Here is an 18,774-nt window from a genome sequence, read left to right on the forward strand (position 1 = left end):
CGGAGAATATATACAAGCTATTCTATTATGACCAATTCTTCTGCAACGACCACATTTGAATGTTATTTTTGATGACTCGGTAGCTGGAATATGCCTTTTCTTCTGCCTTCTACCTGGTGGCACTTTGAAATCTGGAGGTTTAACAATTTGTGACTTAACACTCTCTGGTACAATCCAAGATCAGTATGTCCTACAGGATGTATTTGTCTTTCATATGTTTTCAGCCAAGATTCTTTTAAGTACCAGTGCGAACAAAAGTTGGACTTCTTGATATTTCTCTTCTCGATAGCTGCAATTGTATGTATACATGGTAATTCATCAAATTGTAACTGAAAATAATCACATGTTCTTTTGTTTAAGTCCCCCAATAAAGTTATTCCTTCTTCTTCAACTCTAGAACACCATGAATCAATAGGGAAGACCTTCAATGTTGAAAAATTATAAGTTAGTATATTATGTTAAATTATATTAAAATCATAAGCTTAACATAGAACATAATACTTACATTCAAAGTAAATGCTAAATCTATTTTTTTTCTTCAATTCCTCCTCTACCCAACAAGAACATCATAAAAAGTTCCTTTTGCTTCATTTCTTCTTTCATAAAACCAACGTTGTAGCTTCACTTGGAATGAATTCCATCATTCTTAATATCGGCAGCTCCCTTGCTTCTAATAGTACAGAATTCGTTGACTCAACTATGTTTGTTGTGAGCATGTCATATCTTCGTCGTGGACTACAAGAACGTGCCCACCTTTCCGGTGGTTCTTCCATCAAGTAGTCATAAGTCTTCTTATCTACTTTTGCTATATCTGACATGTATAGATCAAATTCATTGCGCCTGTATACTCTTGCAGCACTTTGGAAAAGTTTTATGACCTCACTTTTCACCTTCCTTCGCTTCAGGTTCTACTCCAAATGATAGATGCATATCCCATGATGGCTTTCAAGATATACCTTTGCAATGCCATATGCAATAGCTATGCCTGTCTGATAAAAGAACTAAATTCTCACGACTCCCAATTGCATTGCGAAGCTGGCTAAAGTACCACTATAGGAATTGTTATTTTCAGATTCTGCTATTCCAAAGGCTAGTGGGAAAATTTGATTATTTGCATTCTTTGAAACTGAAATCATTAAAACACCACGAAATTTTGACTTCAAAAAAGTTGCATCAATAGCAATCACTGGTCTACAATGATTCCAACCAGATATTGATGATCCATATGCATAAAACATATAAAGAAACCTAAAAATACAATATAAAACAAGGTTAACAGAAGTTAAGGACATGTAGTCCTGAACTTCAGATTACAAGGTTAAAAGTTAAGGACAGTCAGTCCTTAACTTAGAGTTTCAAGTTATAACGTTAAGGACATGTAGTCCTTAACTTTGAGTTCAAAGTTCAAAACTTAAGGACAGGCAATTCTTAACTTTGAATTACAAGTTCAAAAGTTAAGGACAGCCAGTCCTGAACTTCTGGTTACAACTCAAAAGTTAACTGGTTAAAGACAGCATGTCCCAAATTTTATAAAACGTACTAATAAACTTTTTTTTTGATTGTTTACCTGTTGTTGTCGTCTATCTTTATGTTAGTATAAGTTCCCGGATTATTACTTGTCATCATATACAAGTATGAAGACAATAATTCATAATTCTCTTTGGGAGTTCCTCTTATTAAAGCGGAAGCAAGTTGAATAGCACGTCACGCCTTGTGATACCCAATGTCTAGCCATACAATTTTTGCATCTCTGCCACGACAAAAGTTGGTGTAACTTCAAACTTTGGGTCTCGAAGATTGTCGATAATGTAACCACAAATCAACTTTGAAGTTGCATGCCTTTGATCAGCTTTCATAGTGTTAACAGAGCAGTCATGCTTTTTCTCAATCTTTACTATCTTGAAAAGTGTTGAATCTTTAATTCTGAAAGCACGCACACACCAACCACACCTATCATCATTGCATTTCAATGAATATCTTTTTGATCTTGATCTAACAACCTTGAATTCAAAATGTCCTTTAATTGTTGTATTCGAAAAACAGTTAATTATACTCTTCTTTTTGTCAAATACTAACCCCACTTTTATTTTATCCAACAAAGCATTTTCTCTTAATATCATAGTTGGGTATTCTTTTTGTTTCAAATTTGATCTTCTTCTAGTTAGTTGAGTCGAGTTTTTTTCAGCAACTTCTTCAATTACCGGTGCACTCTCTAAGACTTGAATACCCAAAGCTTGTTCGTTGTCAATCTCTAAAATGCTTTGTCTTTCTACTTGAATAGAATCAAATATTTGAAGCACCTCTTCAGTTATTAGTTGTGCTTCAACCATATTTATTTTCATTATCTATTGGCATTTGTTTTGATTGTCATGTTGACTTTCTCTGTTGACATGTGTTTGAAGCACATCTTCAGTTATTGCTTGAGCTTCAACCATATCTATTTTCATTATTTGTTGGCATTTTTTTGTTTGTCATGTTGAGTTTCTGGTGTTGATATTTCTGTTGCTTGTTGATCCAAAAACTCTTTCCAAAATATCAACAACGAAACGATAGCACTTGAAGAATGAATAAGTTTTTAGTAACTCTATACATGTGTGAAGATCTAAATCTTTGGATACAAGCATTCCCTTGCTTGTTCCAAGGTTGATATCAAACCATATCACTGCTTCAAACTTGTGTATATCCAATTCGATAACTTCAAAGATTTGTTTAATGAAATCTTCAAACCGAATTGCCTCAGGTACTAGAACAAGCTTTGTTTGATGATCAAGATATTTATAGTCTTCAGTCCATCTACCATTAAAAGCAACTATAATGCATAATGTTTCCATCCTGCAAGTCAAGAGAATGGGAAACTCAGGACATATTTTATAATGCAATCCTTGTATAACTAAGAACAGGTACTATAAGTTCAAGACCAAGTCAAGGACTGCATGTCCTTAACTTTTGAACCTATAATTCAAACTTAAGGACTGTTTATCCTTAACTTTTGAACCAGCAAGTCAAACTTAAGGACTCATGTCCTTAACTTTTGAACTTGAAAGCCAAAGTTAAGGACTACCTGTCCTTAACTTTTTAACTTATAACTGTAAGTTAAGGACCAACTCTCCTTAAATATTGAATATGTAAGTCAAAGTTCAGGACCAAGTGTCCTGAACTTTTCAACTTGAAACTCAAACATCAGGAACTAGTGTCCTTAACTTTTTCAAAATAATTTGCAAAACTATGACAGAATGTACTTAATATACAGAATAAGAGCTGTCACACCTCCTTTTTCCGCCCCCGCGAGGGTGCAAGGGAGTTTTCTCCAATTAAAGGACAGTCGAAACGGGATTTGTTTGTTTGTTTCAGAGTCGCCACCTGGGAATTTTAAGGCGTCCCAAGTCACCAATTTTAATCCCTGAATCGAGGAGAATATGACTCTGTTTATTATTCTGCGAACCAGAAATCCGGATAAGGAATTCTGTTAACCCGGGAGGAGGTGTTAGGCATTCCCGAGTTCCGTGGTTCTAGCACGGTCGCTCAAATGTTATATTTGGCTTGATTATTTTGATTTGTTAAATACATTTTTATTGCATGATTTTATTATTACTGCTTCTATTTAGATTGTTTATAATTAAAGACCCTTCTTCGAGTCGAATCACGCGTACGTGTATTCGTTTTATATATTAATATTTTTTAACGTGAAAATCGTGTCACGCGTACGTATACACAATGATAATATAATAATTATTATTTTTTTCGAAATTTTTTTATTATATAAAAAAAGAAGACTTAAGTTCGAAATTGTGCTAAAAAATAAAATTAAGAACGTTCGTCGCTCTTGTATAATTAAATATTGAACCGCACATCTCGAGTTATATGAAATTAATATTGATATTCTCCGAAGAGCCCCCTTTTTATTAAATGTTCGTTCGAAGTTGCGCGAACGCATAATCCGAATTGCTTTTAGAAATATAATCAGGTTACGAGAACGCATCCCTAATCACGCGAAAGATTCTTAATAGTAGTATAGATTTTCCATAAATGTTTATTGCATCCATCTATTTTTAAATGTAAGAATCATGGAGAATTACCGATTGGGATGCCACCAAATTTCTTGACAAAGAATTCAAAATTTATTAGGCGTTGCTACAAGTCTTATTTTACGCGTATGAATTATATACCTCAAAACTATTCAAATTTTAAAGAATTAATGATATGAAAAAGAAACAAACAACATGTAACTAAAAATACTACCATTTTTATCGTGGATACAACATTAACATATCCAAAATCGAATCGCATATAAAACTGTAAAAAGAATTAATTTGATAAACAAATTAATAATTTCTGAAGAATTTTTATTGTTATATTTAATGCGAATTCTATTTCTACATATCCTTGACATAAAATGTTGCAATTCGTGCTTGTAAATCCCATATCCTTCTCATATACTCATTTTTAGTCCAAAGTTATAATTGTTTGGTTAATTTGTTTACAAAGATTGAGTTTGAGATAAATAAACCAATTCTTATTCTCTGCCTATGCGAATATTTGCAAACACTTAACTCTATATTATGTAAAAAAAAATCATTGACATTATTTCATATTTTAAAAGAAATGAGTTGATCGCGTTCCTAAAATAACTAAGCCATTAGTTATTAAGAAAGAGAACTAATCTACCAATTGATTTAATACTATATTAACCAACTAAAACAAAACTGAAATTTAAACTAATAAAATTTAAATGAGTAGAAGACATTTTTATAATTCCAAACTTCATTTACTTGCCATGTTGAAGTTCTTCACAACATGAGTTTAAAAGATATGTACCTGATATTGGAAGCAAAAGAAAATGAAGATGAAAATCAGCAACAGTAATAACAGTGCAACAGCAACAACTGCCCAGCAACAGTAACAAACCGGTAACAGGCCGGTGGAGTAGTAATCCCAAAAACAAAAGCTTTAAGCTTTAAATGAAACAACAACCATTAACACTAATTTCAAACAAAGAAAGCAGTAGATTTTTTAGCTTTTATTTTTATTTTGAAAGCTTAAATATTTTTTCGGAATTTTTCTCTCTTCTATTCTCTGTCCGTTTTTTTCTCTCTATCTGTGTGTGTATTTTTTCTCGTCTGTATGTGTTCTCTCTCTGTATTTCTCTCCTCCCTATTGTCTTCAAGACTTCACATATATAACACATCCCATAAACCTTTTAATTAATTAAAATCAATACTTTTTCTCTACCCAACCCATTATCTTTCCACTCATCCCCATTGTAAGCACGTGATTTTTGCTTTACGGACAATCGCTCCAAAAGAAAATAAAAATAGTGACAAATGATTTCGCTGTACAATTTTTCGAGTTTTCCGTGACATGTGTTGTTAATCATTTGTGGGTCTGTCCATTTTTTTTATTATTTAATCATTATCAAGCAAAATACAAAAAAAAGGGTATGCATTTCTAGGTTGTAATTTAACCATTCAAAAAAGTTTTATATATGTGTGTGAACAATTGTGTTAAATATTGATTTGGGTATTTCAAATTCATTTTTTTAATTTAGTTATATTTCAAAAATTAGAAAACAAAATAAACCCCAAGAAATCGGATTGGGCCTATGACATTTCAAATTTTGAAGGCCCAAAACCCAGTCCAAATCAGGCTGCCCCAACAGGACCCCAAACGACGTCGCATCAGTACCCCTGATTAGAACCGTTGATCTGACTCAAACGAATGGTCCCGATCAGGCCAATCATTCGACCCCAAACGACGTCGTCTTAGGAAGGTGATCTGAGCCGTCCAACCCCTTTATCCAACGGACCTAGGCCATTCCCCTAAATCCGCCCAGTTTTGACCCGATCCAGCCTTACCCGGTCTCACCCACTACCAAAACCCAAACGACACCGTTTTCCCTAAGTGAATAGATCCTGGCCATAGATCTCGTTTGATCCAACGGCCAGGATCTAAACCCCTAGATCGTATATAAACCTGACCCCTTACCCCCACGCCCCAAACCAAACCCCCTAGCCCCACTGTTCACCTTCGTCCCCGAACCCCCCTCCTCTCAAAACCTAAGAAACCTTAGGTTCCTCCTCTGCAACCCCGGCCACTCGGATTCCGATGACCACCAAAATAACACCCCCGATGCACCCAACCACCCCGAACACGAATCTGTCAACCGTTCACCTCGAATCACCCCGAATCTTCTCGAATCTTCAATCGAAGGTTCGAGCAAAAACTAGATCTACACCGATTAACCCCAAACTCACACCACAACGTCTCTTGACCTCCCTCACCCCCCGAATAACTTTGGTTCTGTTCGAATCTGATCGGAACTGAGCAGATCCCAAATCAGACCACCAGAAACCCTAGACTTTAGAGTTATGGAGGTCTGTCCGAATCAGTGGCAGGATCAGGGTCTAGCGGACTTTTACCAAAGTGTTCTCAGTTGAGAACACTTCGGTTAAATTCCATTAGACCCCAAATAACCTGGTCCGAGTTCGAGCTTGTGTCAATCTTAGTTTCATTTCCCTGAGGTATTTTTCCTTTTTCTTTTGTCCTCCTAAAGTCTATCTGTCGTTCATATTCTGGTTTGTTTTGTTTTGTGACTCGTTTATCCATGTGTGTACGTTTTAAGTTAATGATGAGTTTGTTTGTTGGTTTTATTGGTTGTTTGCTGTATATTATAGTTTGTGTAGTCATCTAAATAAGTGTCGTCAACTGAATTCACTTGAAAGATTGAAAACTCAGGAGCCTACATTTCAGTACGATTACTGTGCCTGTTTCTTTTATTTTTTGATGTTGTTTGTAAGCCTGATATAGTAGCACGTCGATTATAGTTTACACCCTTGACTGCATATTGGATCAATTGGTTGTGAGTTGGTCAGGCTTGGCTCCCAATGTGGCCAACTCATACCATTTGATTGGCACCCCTGTTTGCTTAAAAGTTTGAATCATTGCCTGAACTTAGGCAGAGAATTGGCAATTAGCTTTAGAAATCTAACAAATCAGCCTGAAAGCAGTTTGAGTTTAATTAGCTAGTAGTCAGGTATTGGTTGAAATCAGAGAGGTTTATATACTAACTATTAAGAGTTAGGGTAATACAGTGATAATCAAGGTTAAACAGGGGTAATCTGGGGTTTGAAAAGGACAGAAAGGATTAGTTTAAATAAGCTGACAAGTAGGGTACTAAATTAGGATTAAACTAATGCCAATGGGGAACAAGACACAAGGGTATGGGGCTTAAAATGAATAATAAAATGAGCCCATAACTCTTGATTAAAGAAAACCAGGCGTGGGGAACCAATGGCTGGCATCAAAAGATGCTTAAGCATGGGTTTAAAGGAGTATGGGCAGTCTGCAAGTAGGAGGGAGGCAGCTTAGCTGCACTGGGTCATTTGGCTTATAAATAAGCCATTTGAGAACTTAAAAAGGGGCTGGAATTTTTAGTCTTGAGGCTGAAAACTTTTAGTCTGAAGAGAGGTTTACTGAGTTTAAAGAAAACTGAAAACATAAGGTAGTTTCCAGTAAACATTGTAACCAAACACTGTCTGAAGGTGGGACCTACATCAGGCCCTTTGCAGAGAACGACCAGTGAGCCATTGTTTCAGGCTCACGATACACAATACTATCCCCCTGAGCCTACATTCCATGCACCCGAGCCTCAAGCTTACAATCCACATTTAGAAGTTCCGGCAGAGGTTGAGAAGCCAATTAAGGCTCCTGAACAGGATGAAGTGTTGAGAAAGTTCAAAAGCCTGGAGCAGTCCTTCAGGAACTTGCACGGATTGGGCAATCAAGTCAGCGTAGCATACAAAGATCTATGCCCTTTCCCAGATGTCCAACTCCCTGCTGGGTTCAAGATGCCTAAGTTTGATTTATATGAAGGGCACGGTGATCCCATGGCACATTTGCGGGGATTCTGTAGCAAAATGAGGGGGGCAGGCGGCAAGGATGAGCTGCTGATAGCTTATTTCGGCCAAAGTCTGAGCGGATCTGCACTAGAATGGTATACCAGGCAGGATTTCAGCAGGTGGTACACATGGGATGATCTGGCGCAGGCTTTTGCAGGTCATTTCCAGTACAATCTAGAGATAGTCCCTGACCGTCTCACATTATTGAGAACTGGGAAGAAACCCGGGGAAAGTTTTCGCGAGTTCGGGTTCCGCTGGAGAGAACAAGCAGCTAGAGTCGATCCTCCCATGAGAGAGGGAGAGATGGTGGACTATTTTTTGCAGACATTGGATCCAACCTACTTTGGTCACTTGGTGACAACGGTTGGAAAATCTTTCAACGAGGTGGTCAAGATAGGGGTCATGATAGAAGAGGGTTTGAGGTCTGACAAAATTTTGAACTATTCGGCACTCAAGGCCACAACACAGGCTATTCAAAGCGGCACGGGAGGTGCGCTGAGAAGAAAGAAAGAGGAGGTTGTCACGATCGAGGCAGGTAGTTGGTCCAGGGCTGGCAGGCCGCACTACAACCAACCCAGACCTCACAGGTCAAACTACCCATACAACCCACCACAAAATTTCTATCCGCCTCGAGAACCACCTTGTTCCGTACACCAAGCCAAAGCATACACTCAGCCTCCGGTTCGCCCACAATGGCGCGCACTGGCTCCCCAGAACATATATGCACCACCATAAAACACCTACCCTCCACCAAGGGCGTATAGAAACCCTTCAGGGGCAGGCTTTCGGGGAAATCCAGATGCTAGGAATGACAGGTTGCGGAAGTAGAGAACTTTCACGGAGCTGGGAGAAACCTACACCGCTTTGTTCCACAAACTGAGGCAATTGGCTTTGGTTAGTCCTGTCCAGACTCGAGAACCAAATCCCCCACCTCAGAACTTGGATCGATCAATCAGTTGTGAATACTGTTCAGGGATGCTCGGGCATGATACCGAGAAGTGCTGGAAATTAAAGCATGCCATACAAGATCTTATTGACACCAATAAGATCGAGGTCCAGACACCAGAAGCTCCTAACATCAACCAAAACCCACTGCCAGCGCACCACAAAACTCACATGATTGAGTTGGTGTGTGAGGAAGGAGAATTGAGAAAACCCTCACAAACAGTGATGATGATCCAAGCCGCCCCGAAAGAAGTCTCAACCAGTGGGAGAACGAGTGTACAGTCGTAGGGAGAAGGCGTCAAGCCAGTATTGATATTGGGAAAGAGTCCGTCCGCCATAACAAGCAAACCCGAGCCAAGTAAGTTGGTAATACCAGGGATCCCGCCCACACCGGCGATCGTGTTGAAAGGGGTATGTAGAGAACGGGTGACCATAAGGCCCGTGGTCCAGCTGCCGATGATTGACAGCAGGGCTGTGCCTTGGAAATATGAAAAGGCGGTGGTGATGTACAAAGGAAAACAGGTGGAGGAAGTCAGTTGTGAAGCGCAAGGGCTGACTCGATCAGGTCGATGTTTTGCTCCGGTGGAGCTAAGAAGAACCAACCCAGTTGCAACCAAGAAACCTGTGTCCGAAGAAGAGGCTGAAGAGTTCCTGAGGAAGATGAAAGTACATGACTATTCTGTGGTCGAACAGCTGAGAAAAACACCGGCCCAGATCTCACTGTTGTCGTTACTGATCCACTCTGAGGAGCATCGTCGGGCCCTGCTGAAGATATTGAACGAAGCTCATGTGGCCAATGAGATTTCTGTAAACCACCTGGAAACCATTGCCAGCAAGATTTTCGAGGTGAACAGGGTAACATTCTCAGATGATGACCTGCCGGTGGAAGGTACGGAGCACAATAAAGCTCTATACCTAGCCGTCAAATGTGAAGACTCGGTGGTAACTCGAGTGTTGGTGGATAATGTCTCAAGCGCCAATATTTGTCCATTATCCACTCTGGACCAGTTAAAGATCGACCGCGGAAGAATCCGGAAGAATAGCATCTGTGTCCGAGGGTTTGACGGAAACGGAACAGCCACTGTAGGGGATGTTGTACTTGAACTGATCATCGGTCCAGTCCTGTTTACCATGGAATTCTAGGTATTAGACGCCGCAGTATCTTACAACCTGCTGTTAGGACGACCATGGATTCATGCAGCCAAGGCGGTGCCCTCCACCCTACATCAGATAGTGAAGTTCGAGTGGGAAAGACAAGAGGTCGTGTTACACGGCGAGGATACAACGTGCACCATGGGCGGAGCCATCGTACCTTTCATAGAGACCGCTGATGACAAAGGTCCTTGGGTCTACCAGATTTTCGATACAGGATCGGTCAAAAAATTTTCGGAAGGAGAAATCATCCCGCACCCTAGGGTAGCTGCCGCAACAGTCATGATGGTCTCAGTAATGCTGGGTAATGGATTTGTGCAAGGAAAAGGCCTGGGAGTCGAGCTTCAAGGGATTGTCCAACCTGTCTCCCTTCCCAAAAATCTGGAAACTTTCGGATTGGGGTTCAAACCAACCGCAGCAGATAGGAAGCAAGCGCGAAAAATGAAGAAGAGGGTTTGGTTTCTGCCTAAACCAGTGCCACGTCTCTCAAGGTCTTTTGTCAAAGCAAGTGCCAAGGGGTCACCGGTCCCAAAGATTCTAGGACCTTTGATCGGTATAAATGAAGACCTGAATCAGAGTTTTGAGAGACTATTCGCGGATGTCAGTATGGTGGAAGCTGGAGAAGGTTCCAGCAGAGCAAAGATACAATTTGTGGGGCCTGAGGCCAATACCAACAATTGGATGGTTACTCCTCTTCCTGTCCGAGGGGAGTCTTGGTAGTAGGCTTTGATTTATGTTTTGTTTGTTTGTTTTGTTCGGATTATTCAAGGGTGTAATCCAAATTTTACTTTCGTTTTTGTAAAAGTGTGAACCCTTTTATCCCGCAAGTTTAATAAAGTTCTTTTCTTTTGTTCCATTTTAATTTTGTTTTGTTCTTTTTCTTTCTGAACAGTTCTCTTTTTACTGGTTCTAATGACATGGCATGCACAGCGGATCTTCGACCTAGTCTAATAAATCAATCTGAATCTGACTCAATGATGCAAGAGGTCGTTTGTGATGATGAATCTGAATGTGACGAAGGGGAAGCCTTCGAAGAGATAAACCGAGAACTGTGCCAATTTGAAGAGAAACCCAAGCCTAACCTGAATGACACTGAGGCTGTGAACCTAGGAGACGCTGATAGCGTCCAAGAGACCAAAATTAGTATCCACATTGAGCCGAATGTCAGAGAAGAATTGATCAAAACCCTCATGGAATTCAAAGATGTTTTTGCATGGTCATATGACGATATGCCTGGATTAAGCACCAATCTAGTGGTTCACAAATTGCCCACTGACCCGGCATACCCTCCGGTCAAGCAAAAACTAAGGAAATTTAAAACAGGAATGAGTGTAAAAATCAAAGAAGAAGTGATTAAGCAGTTGAAGGCAAAGGTCATTCGGGTCACTCGATATCCCGAGTGGTTGGCCAATGTGGTACCAGTCCCAAAGAAGGATGGAAAAATCAGGGTGTGCGTCGACTACCGCAACCTCAACAAAGCAAGTCCCAAGGACAATTTTCCGTTACCCAACATCCATATCTTGATCGATAATTGCGCGGGGCGCGAGATCGGATCCTTCGTAGATTGCTATGCGGGTTATCATCAGATCCTAATGGATGAGGAAGATGCGGAAAAAACAGCGTTTATTACGCCATGGGGAACCTACTGCTATCGGGTAATGCCATTCGGGTTAAAGAACGCCGGAGCAACGTACATGCGAGCAATGACTGTTGTGTTTCATGACATGATACACAAGGAAGTCGAGGTGTACGTCGATGATGTGATCATCAAATCTTGGCGTCGGGAGGACCATGTAGCAGACCTAAGGAGATTTTTCCAAAGACTCCGGAGGTATGATATCAAGCTTAACCCGGCCAAATGCGCATTCGGGGTTCCATCAGGAAAGTTGCTAGGATTCATCGTCAGTCGACGGGGGATTGAGTTAGACCCATCCAAAATTGAATCCATCCGAGATTTGCTACCGCCAAGGAACAAAACAGAGGTAATGAGTTTACTGGGTAGACTCAATTACATCAGCAGGTTCATCGCTCAACTCACAGCGACTTGTGAGCCCATATTTCGGCTGCTGAGAAAGGATGTTGCGGTAGGTTGGACGACAGAGTGTCAGGAGGCTTTCGACCAAATCAAAGGGTATCTATCTAATCCACCCGTATTGGTCCCGCCTAAGCCCGGGAAGCCTTTAATTCTTTATCTAACGGTCCTGGAAAATTCATTTGGTTGTGTACTGGGGCAGCATGATGACACAGGAAGGAATGAGCAAGCCATCTACTATCTTAGCAAGAAATTCACAGTACATGAGGTCAAGTACACTCAACTCGAGAAAACATGTTGCGCCCTAACTTGGGTAGCTCAGAAGTTGAAACACTACCTGTCTTCGTATACTACTTATCTCATATACCGCTTGGACCCATTGAAGTATATCTTTCAGAAACCTATGCCCACAGGAAGGTTGGCAAAATGGCAAATTCTGCTCACAGAGTTTGATATCGTCTATGTAACGAGGACGGCCATGAAAGCCCAGGCGCTGGCAGACCATTTGGCAGAGAACCCCGTTGATGAAAAGTACGAGCCTTTAAGAACATACTTTCCCGATGAGGAGGTAATGCACACTAATGAGATGGAATTAACTGAGGAACCGGGTTGGAAGCTTTTCTTCGATGGAGCTGCAAACGCAAAGGGGGTTGGAATAGGAGCGGTACTCATTTCTGAAACAGGACCCCATTATCCTGTTACAGCTCAACTACGCTCCTATTGCACCAACAATATGGCCGAGTATGAGGCTTGCATTCTGGGTCTGCGCTTGGCTGCTGACATGGATGTCCAAGACGTCTTGGTCTTGGGAGACTCGGACCTCTTGGTACATCAAATTCAGGGAGAATAGGAAACACGAGATCTAAAACTCATACCATACCGACAATGCTTGCATGATCTGAGCAAGCAATTTCGATCGGTGAAGTTCAAACACATCCCGAGAGTTCACAATGAGGTTGCGGATGCCTTAGCCACCTTAGCATCAATGCTGCACCACCCTGACAAAATGTATGTTGATCCTCTACACATCCAGGTCCGTGATCAGCACGCCTACTGCAATGCCATAAAAGAAGAAGCAGATGGCGAACCCTGGTTTCATGATATCAAGGAATACCTCAGGATGGGGATATATCCAGAACATGCCTCTGGGGACCAAAAAAGAGCCCTTCGGCGTTTTTCTAATGGTTTCTTCCTCAGTGGGGGAATATTGTACAAAAGAACCCCGGATTTGGGATTGTTGAGATGCATAGATGCCAGTCAAGCAACGACGGTTATGGTAGAGGTACATGCTGGGGTTTGTGGGCCACACATGAGCGGATATGTATTGGCAAGGAAGATCCTTCGAACAGGGTGTTATTGGCTCACCATGGAACACGGCTGTATCACTTTCGTGAGGAAATGCCATCAGTGCCAGATACATGGAGATTTGATTCATTCTCCGCCAACAGAGTTACATACGATGTCAGCATCCTGGCCGTTTGTGGCATGGGGCATGGACGTCATTGGGCCCATCGAGCCGGCAGCATCCAACGGTCATAGGTTCATTCTAGTGACCATTGATTACTTCACCAAATGGGTTGAGGCTAAAACCTTCAAATCAGTAACCAAGAAGGCAGTGGTGGACTTTGTTCACTCCCATATCATCTGCAGATTTGGGGTCCCAAAAGTGATCATCAGGGATAACGGTGCGAATCTTAATAGCAGCTTGATGAGAGAGGTATGCCAACAATTCAAGATTACACACCGCAATTCCACCCCATATCGTCCCAAGGCGAATGGAGCAGTCGAAGCAGCCAATAAGAATATCAAGAAGATACTGCAAAAAATGGTGGAAGGGTCCAGACAATGGCACGAGAGATTACCCTTTGCTTTGTTGGGTTATCGCACTACCGTCCGAACTTCCATAGGCACAACCCCTTATTTGTTGGTGTATGGAACTGAGGCCGTAATACTAGCGGAGGTCGAAATCCCGTCCCTCCGAATTGTCGATGAAGCCGGGATTAATGATGATGAATGGGTCAAAGCTCAATTGGAACAGTTGAGCCTGATAGATGAGAAACGATTGGCAGCTGTGTGCCATGGTCAGCTGTACCAGAAGAGAATGGCAAGAACATATAACAAGAGGGTGCGCCCCAGGAAGTTTGAAGTAGGGAAACAGGTATTGAAGAAGATCCTCCCACATCAGGTCGAGGCAAAAGGCAAATTCGCCCCAAATTGGCAAGGGCCTTATATCGTGACCAGAGTGCTGTCCAACGGTGCTTTGTGTTTGACAGATGTCGAGGGTAGATGTGTCGACATGGCTATCAATTCAGATGCAGTCAAGAGATATTATGCGTAATTTCTTTAATCATGGCAATTTTTGGTTTATTTGTTTGTATTTGGCATTTGTTGGATAATGAGATGACGGAGGCAATTCTTTCTTCTATCCAAACACTTTTAACCTTTGCTTCCCCCTTTGAGCCTTAAGTAATTCTTTCATACCCCTCTTTTGGAATCACTAATGGAAAAAAAAAAGAGAAAAGAGAAAGAAAATGAAAAGAAAAAAAAGAAAAGAAGATAAAATCATAAGAAAATACAAAACCGTGGGAACTACGTTTGACCTGATTCCTCAAAGAGGATACGTAGGCGCCTCACGGCTCGGTCATAGTATGCATCATAGTGAATAATAGGATGCATAAGGTACATAGTGTGCATAATAGGCACATTGTGCATAACGCACATAACGCAACATAAGTGTAAAAAAACAAATTCCCCAAGCAAGAAAACTGGGGCAGAGGTTATGTTTTAAGTTCCAACAAAGATTTGATTCCAAAAGTTGTAGCACACCACCCATCAAATTATTTTCAATTTCATAGCCTTTCTTTAACTCCACACCAAAACCAACATCAACGTCCAAAAGACCTCCCGATCAATGTTCAAGAGATGTCGAGTCAGGCAAATGGGGCCGAGAATAATACACCGATCCCCAGCAAAGAAGAGGATCGTAAGACTGGGAATGAATTGATGGTCAAAGGAATCTCCAGAAGAGAGGGTCGTATCTACAACGCCCCGATTCCTCGAAAGAAATGAAATGAGAGAGTCTTATCGGTGAAAACCTTCACAGGCACCGAGAGGCGATGTAAGATGAGGGATATGAAATGAGAGAGTCTTATCGGTGAAAACCTTCACAGGCACCGAGAGGCGATGTAAAATGAGGGATGTGAAATGAGAGAGTCTTATTGGTGAAAACCTTCACAGGCACCATAAGGCGCCGGGATATGAGAGAAAAGAGAGAGTCTCATTAGTGAAAACCCCTCGAAGGGCACTATGAGGCAACAAGACAGATCAACAAAAGCTACAACATCCGAAACGGACACTCCTTTATCATCCCCAGCAAGTCAGACCATCGGGCGAATCGATTGATACAAATAGACTGGGTCGGGAATCTATGGTGCACGTCATGATCACGGGGACCGGTCATATCCTCCAGATAAGTTCTTTTGAGCTTCTTCTCCCACCAAAATATTGGTTCAGAAAAATCTTCTTCTTTTTCTACCTTTTACTTCTTTTCCTAAATGCGTTTTGAAAGGATTTTTCAAAGCTTACTACCAGAAACCGGAGAGGAATTCATCCAATGCAGGATAATACAAACAGTCCTAAAGGCCGACTCCAGGCAATGCAGTAATCGCGCCCGGCAATTTTGGAGGAAGCAAGCTCATAAAGGGAGTGGTTTCAGGAGTTAAAAGCAGACTCCCACAGCACGTGCTTAAAGAGAAAGCAGAAAAGGGGATTAATTGAAAGCCAATCCCCAGCAGGCTAGAGACCCCAGCAGGCAACTCGACCCAGTAATCAATTATGAGAACATAAAGCAAGAAAAGGGGAAGAGAGAAAAATCGGTCGCCGGAAAGGCACTCTCTACCACCACGTTTAAAACTGACTAAATCCTTTTGTCTGCTGCAGGAGAACAAAGGATTGATAATGGCAGCAATACGCAACGCCAGGGAAGTCACCAAAACCGGGGCAGAAAATTTTCTGCCGATTGTCGAAAATTTTCTCGGAAGAACGGGGAAGCAATTTCAATACATTTAAGTTCTAGGTCGCCCACCAGTATAATGCGGGAATACATTTAAGTTCTAGGTCGCCCACCAGTATAATACGGGAATACATTTAAGTTCTAGGTCGCCCACCAGTATAATGCGGGAATACATTTAAGTTCTAGGTCGCCCACCAGTATAATGCGGGAATACATTTAAGTTCTAGGTCGCCCACCAGTATAATGCGGGAATACTTTCAAGTTCTAGGTCGCCCACCAGTATAATGCGGGAATACATTTAAGTTCTAGGTCGCCCACCAGTATAATGCGGGAATACTTTTAAGTTCTAGGTCGCCCACCAGTATAATGCGGGAATACATTTAAGTTCTAGGTCGCCCACCAGTATAATGCGGGAATACATTTAAGTTCTAGGTCGCCCACCAGTATAATGCGGGAATACATTTAAGTTCTAGGTCGCCCACCAGTATAATGCGGGAATACATTTAAGTTCTAGGTCGCCCACCAGTATAATGCGGGAATACATTTAAGTTCTAGGTCGCCCACCAGTATAATGCGGGAATACATTTAAGTTCTAGGTCGCCCACCAGTATAATGCGGGAATACATTTAAGTTCTAGGTCGCCCACCAGTATAATGCGGGAATACATTTAAGTTCTAGGTCGCCCACCAGTATAATGCGGGAATACATTTAAGTTCTAGGTCGCCCACCAGTATAATGCGGGAATACATTTAAGTTCTAGGTCGCCCACCAGTATAATGCGGGAATACATTTAAGTTCTAGGTCGCCCACCAGTATAATGCGGGAATACATTTAAGTTCTAGGTCGCCCACCAGTATAATGCGGGAATACATTTAAGTTCTAGGTCGCCCACCAGTATAATGCGGGAATACTTTTAAGTTCTAGGTCGCCCACCAGTATAATGCGGGAATACATGTAAGTTCTAGGTCGCCTACCAGTAAAATGCGGGAATACTTTTTAGCCTTAGATTTTGGAATCAGTAGCCCCCCACCTGAAGACGGAAGGTCACAACAGAGATCCCCCAAGCAGGAAACCATAAAATCCCCCAGCGCCAAGAAGCAGAAGGCTGCAAATGCAAGAGGAAGAAGGAACTCGTCTCAGAAGAAGCAGTTTGGAAACGTTGTAGCATTGCCCAATATAACAATGTTGATGAAGAAACATACCACTGAAGAAACCATTGAAAGATTTAAAGAAGAAAGCCATGTTCCCAGCAAATCAAGCAAAGTAATGAAAACTGGCATTCAGAAAGGGCGAAGGGCCAGCATAATCTGCCAAGTTCACAAAGTGAAGGCGTCAGAGGAAAGCATTAGCCGACAAGAAAGCAAGACAACAAGAACAAGTCGGAGATAGATGAGATCTCCTACTCTAGCTTAGCTTCTTGTTTTTCCTTTCAAGATCAGTGTAACAAGGAGATCAGTGAGCGGTAGCATCCTACAGCAGCATCAACAGCGCACAACAGCAGCAAACACTACAGTCACACGGTAGTCCCAGCTACCAAAAATTTCCCGAACTACATTGACCTGATTCCTGTTCAGCCCAGGATATGTAGGAAACCTTTGAAGCAAAGGTGCGGTCAAATCTTTTTCAAAAAATGCTTCACACGGAGTACTCGGACGAGCAAAAATCGCCCGCTTTATCTTTGCGCGAAAACCCTCCATGTCTTCGGGCAAAGAGGGGCAGCTGTAAGCACGTGATTTTTGCTTTACGGACAATCACTCCAAAAGAAAATAAAAATAGTGACAAATGATTTCGCTGTACAATTTTTCGAGTTTTCCGTGACATGTGTTTTTAATCATTTGTGGGTCTGTCCATTTTTTTTATTATTTAATCATTATCAAGCAAAATACAAAAAAAAATGGTATGCATTTCTAGGTTGTAATTTAACCATTCAAAAAAGTTTTATATATGTGTGTGAACAATTGTGTTAAATATTGATTTGGGTATTTCAAATTCATTTTTTTAATTTAGTTATATTTCAAAAATTAGAAAATAAAATAAACCCCAAGAAATCGGATTGGGCCTATGACATTTCAAATTTTGAAGGCCCAAAACCCAGTCCAAATCAGGCTGCCCCAACAGGACCCCAAACGACGTCGCATCAGTACCCCTGATTAGAACCGTTGATCTGACTCAAACGAACGGTCCCGATCAGGCCAATCATTCGACCCCAAACGACGTCGTCTTAGGAAGGTGATCTGAGCCGTCCAACCCCTTGATCCAACGGACCTAGGCCATTCCCCTAAACCCGCCCAGTTTTGACCCGATCCAGCCTTACCCGGTCTCACCCACTACCAAAACCCAAACGACACCGTTTTCCCTAAGTGAATAGATCCTGGCCATAGATCTCGTTTGATCCAACGGCCAGGATCTAAACCCCTAGATCGTATATAAACCTGACCCCTTACCCCCACGCCCCAAACCAAACCCCCTAGCCCCACTGTTCACCTTCGTCCCCGAACCCCCCTCCTCTCAAAACCTAAGAAACCTTAGGTTCCTCCTCTGCAACCCCGGCCACTCGGATTCCGATGACCACCAAAATAACACCCCCGATGCACCCAACCACCCCGAACACGAATCTGTCAACCGTTCACCTCGAATCACCCCGAATCTTCTCGAATCTTCAATCGAAGGTTCGAGCAAAAACCAGATCTACACCGATTAACCCCAAACTCACACCATAGCATCTCTTGACCTCCCTC

The 18,774-nt window shown here is 41.7% G+C and overlaps 1 protein-coding gene across 1 annotated transcript; it reads right to left on the bottom strand.

Moving 5' to 3' along the window:
* Positions 1–599: 599 nt before the first annotated feature.
* Positions 600–2,330, bottom strand: LOC107776573 (uncharacterized). Its single transcript, XM_016596488.1, has 3 exons — positions 1,738–2,330; positions 1,014–1,248; positions 600–908 (listed from the first exon to the last, which is right to left on the bottom strand). Exons 1-3 carry the CDS (start codon positions 2,328–2,330, stop codon positions 600–602), a joined length of 1,137 nt encoding a protein of 378 aa, XP_016451974.1.
* Positions 2,331–18,774: the final 16,444 nt, after the last annotated feature.

The sequence above is a fragment of the Nicotiana tabacum genome, chromosome 6 (genome assembly GCF_000715075.1).
Source record: "Nicotiana tabacum cultivar K326 chromosome 6, ASM71507v2, whole genome shotgun sequence".
Taxonomy (NCBI): domain Eukaryota; kingdom Viridiplantae; phylum Streptophyta; class Magnoliopsida; order Solanales; family Solanaceae; genus Nicotiana; species Nicotiana tabacum.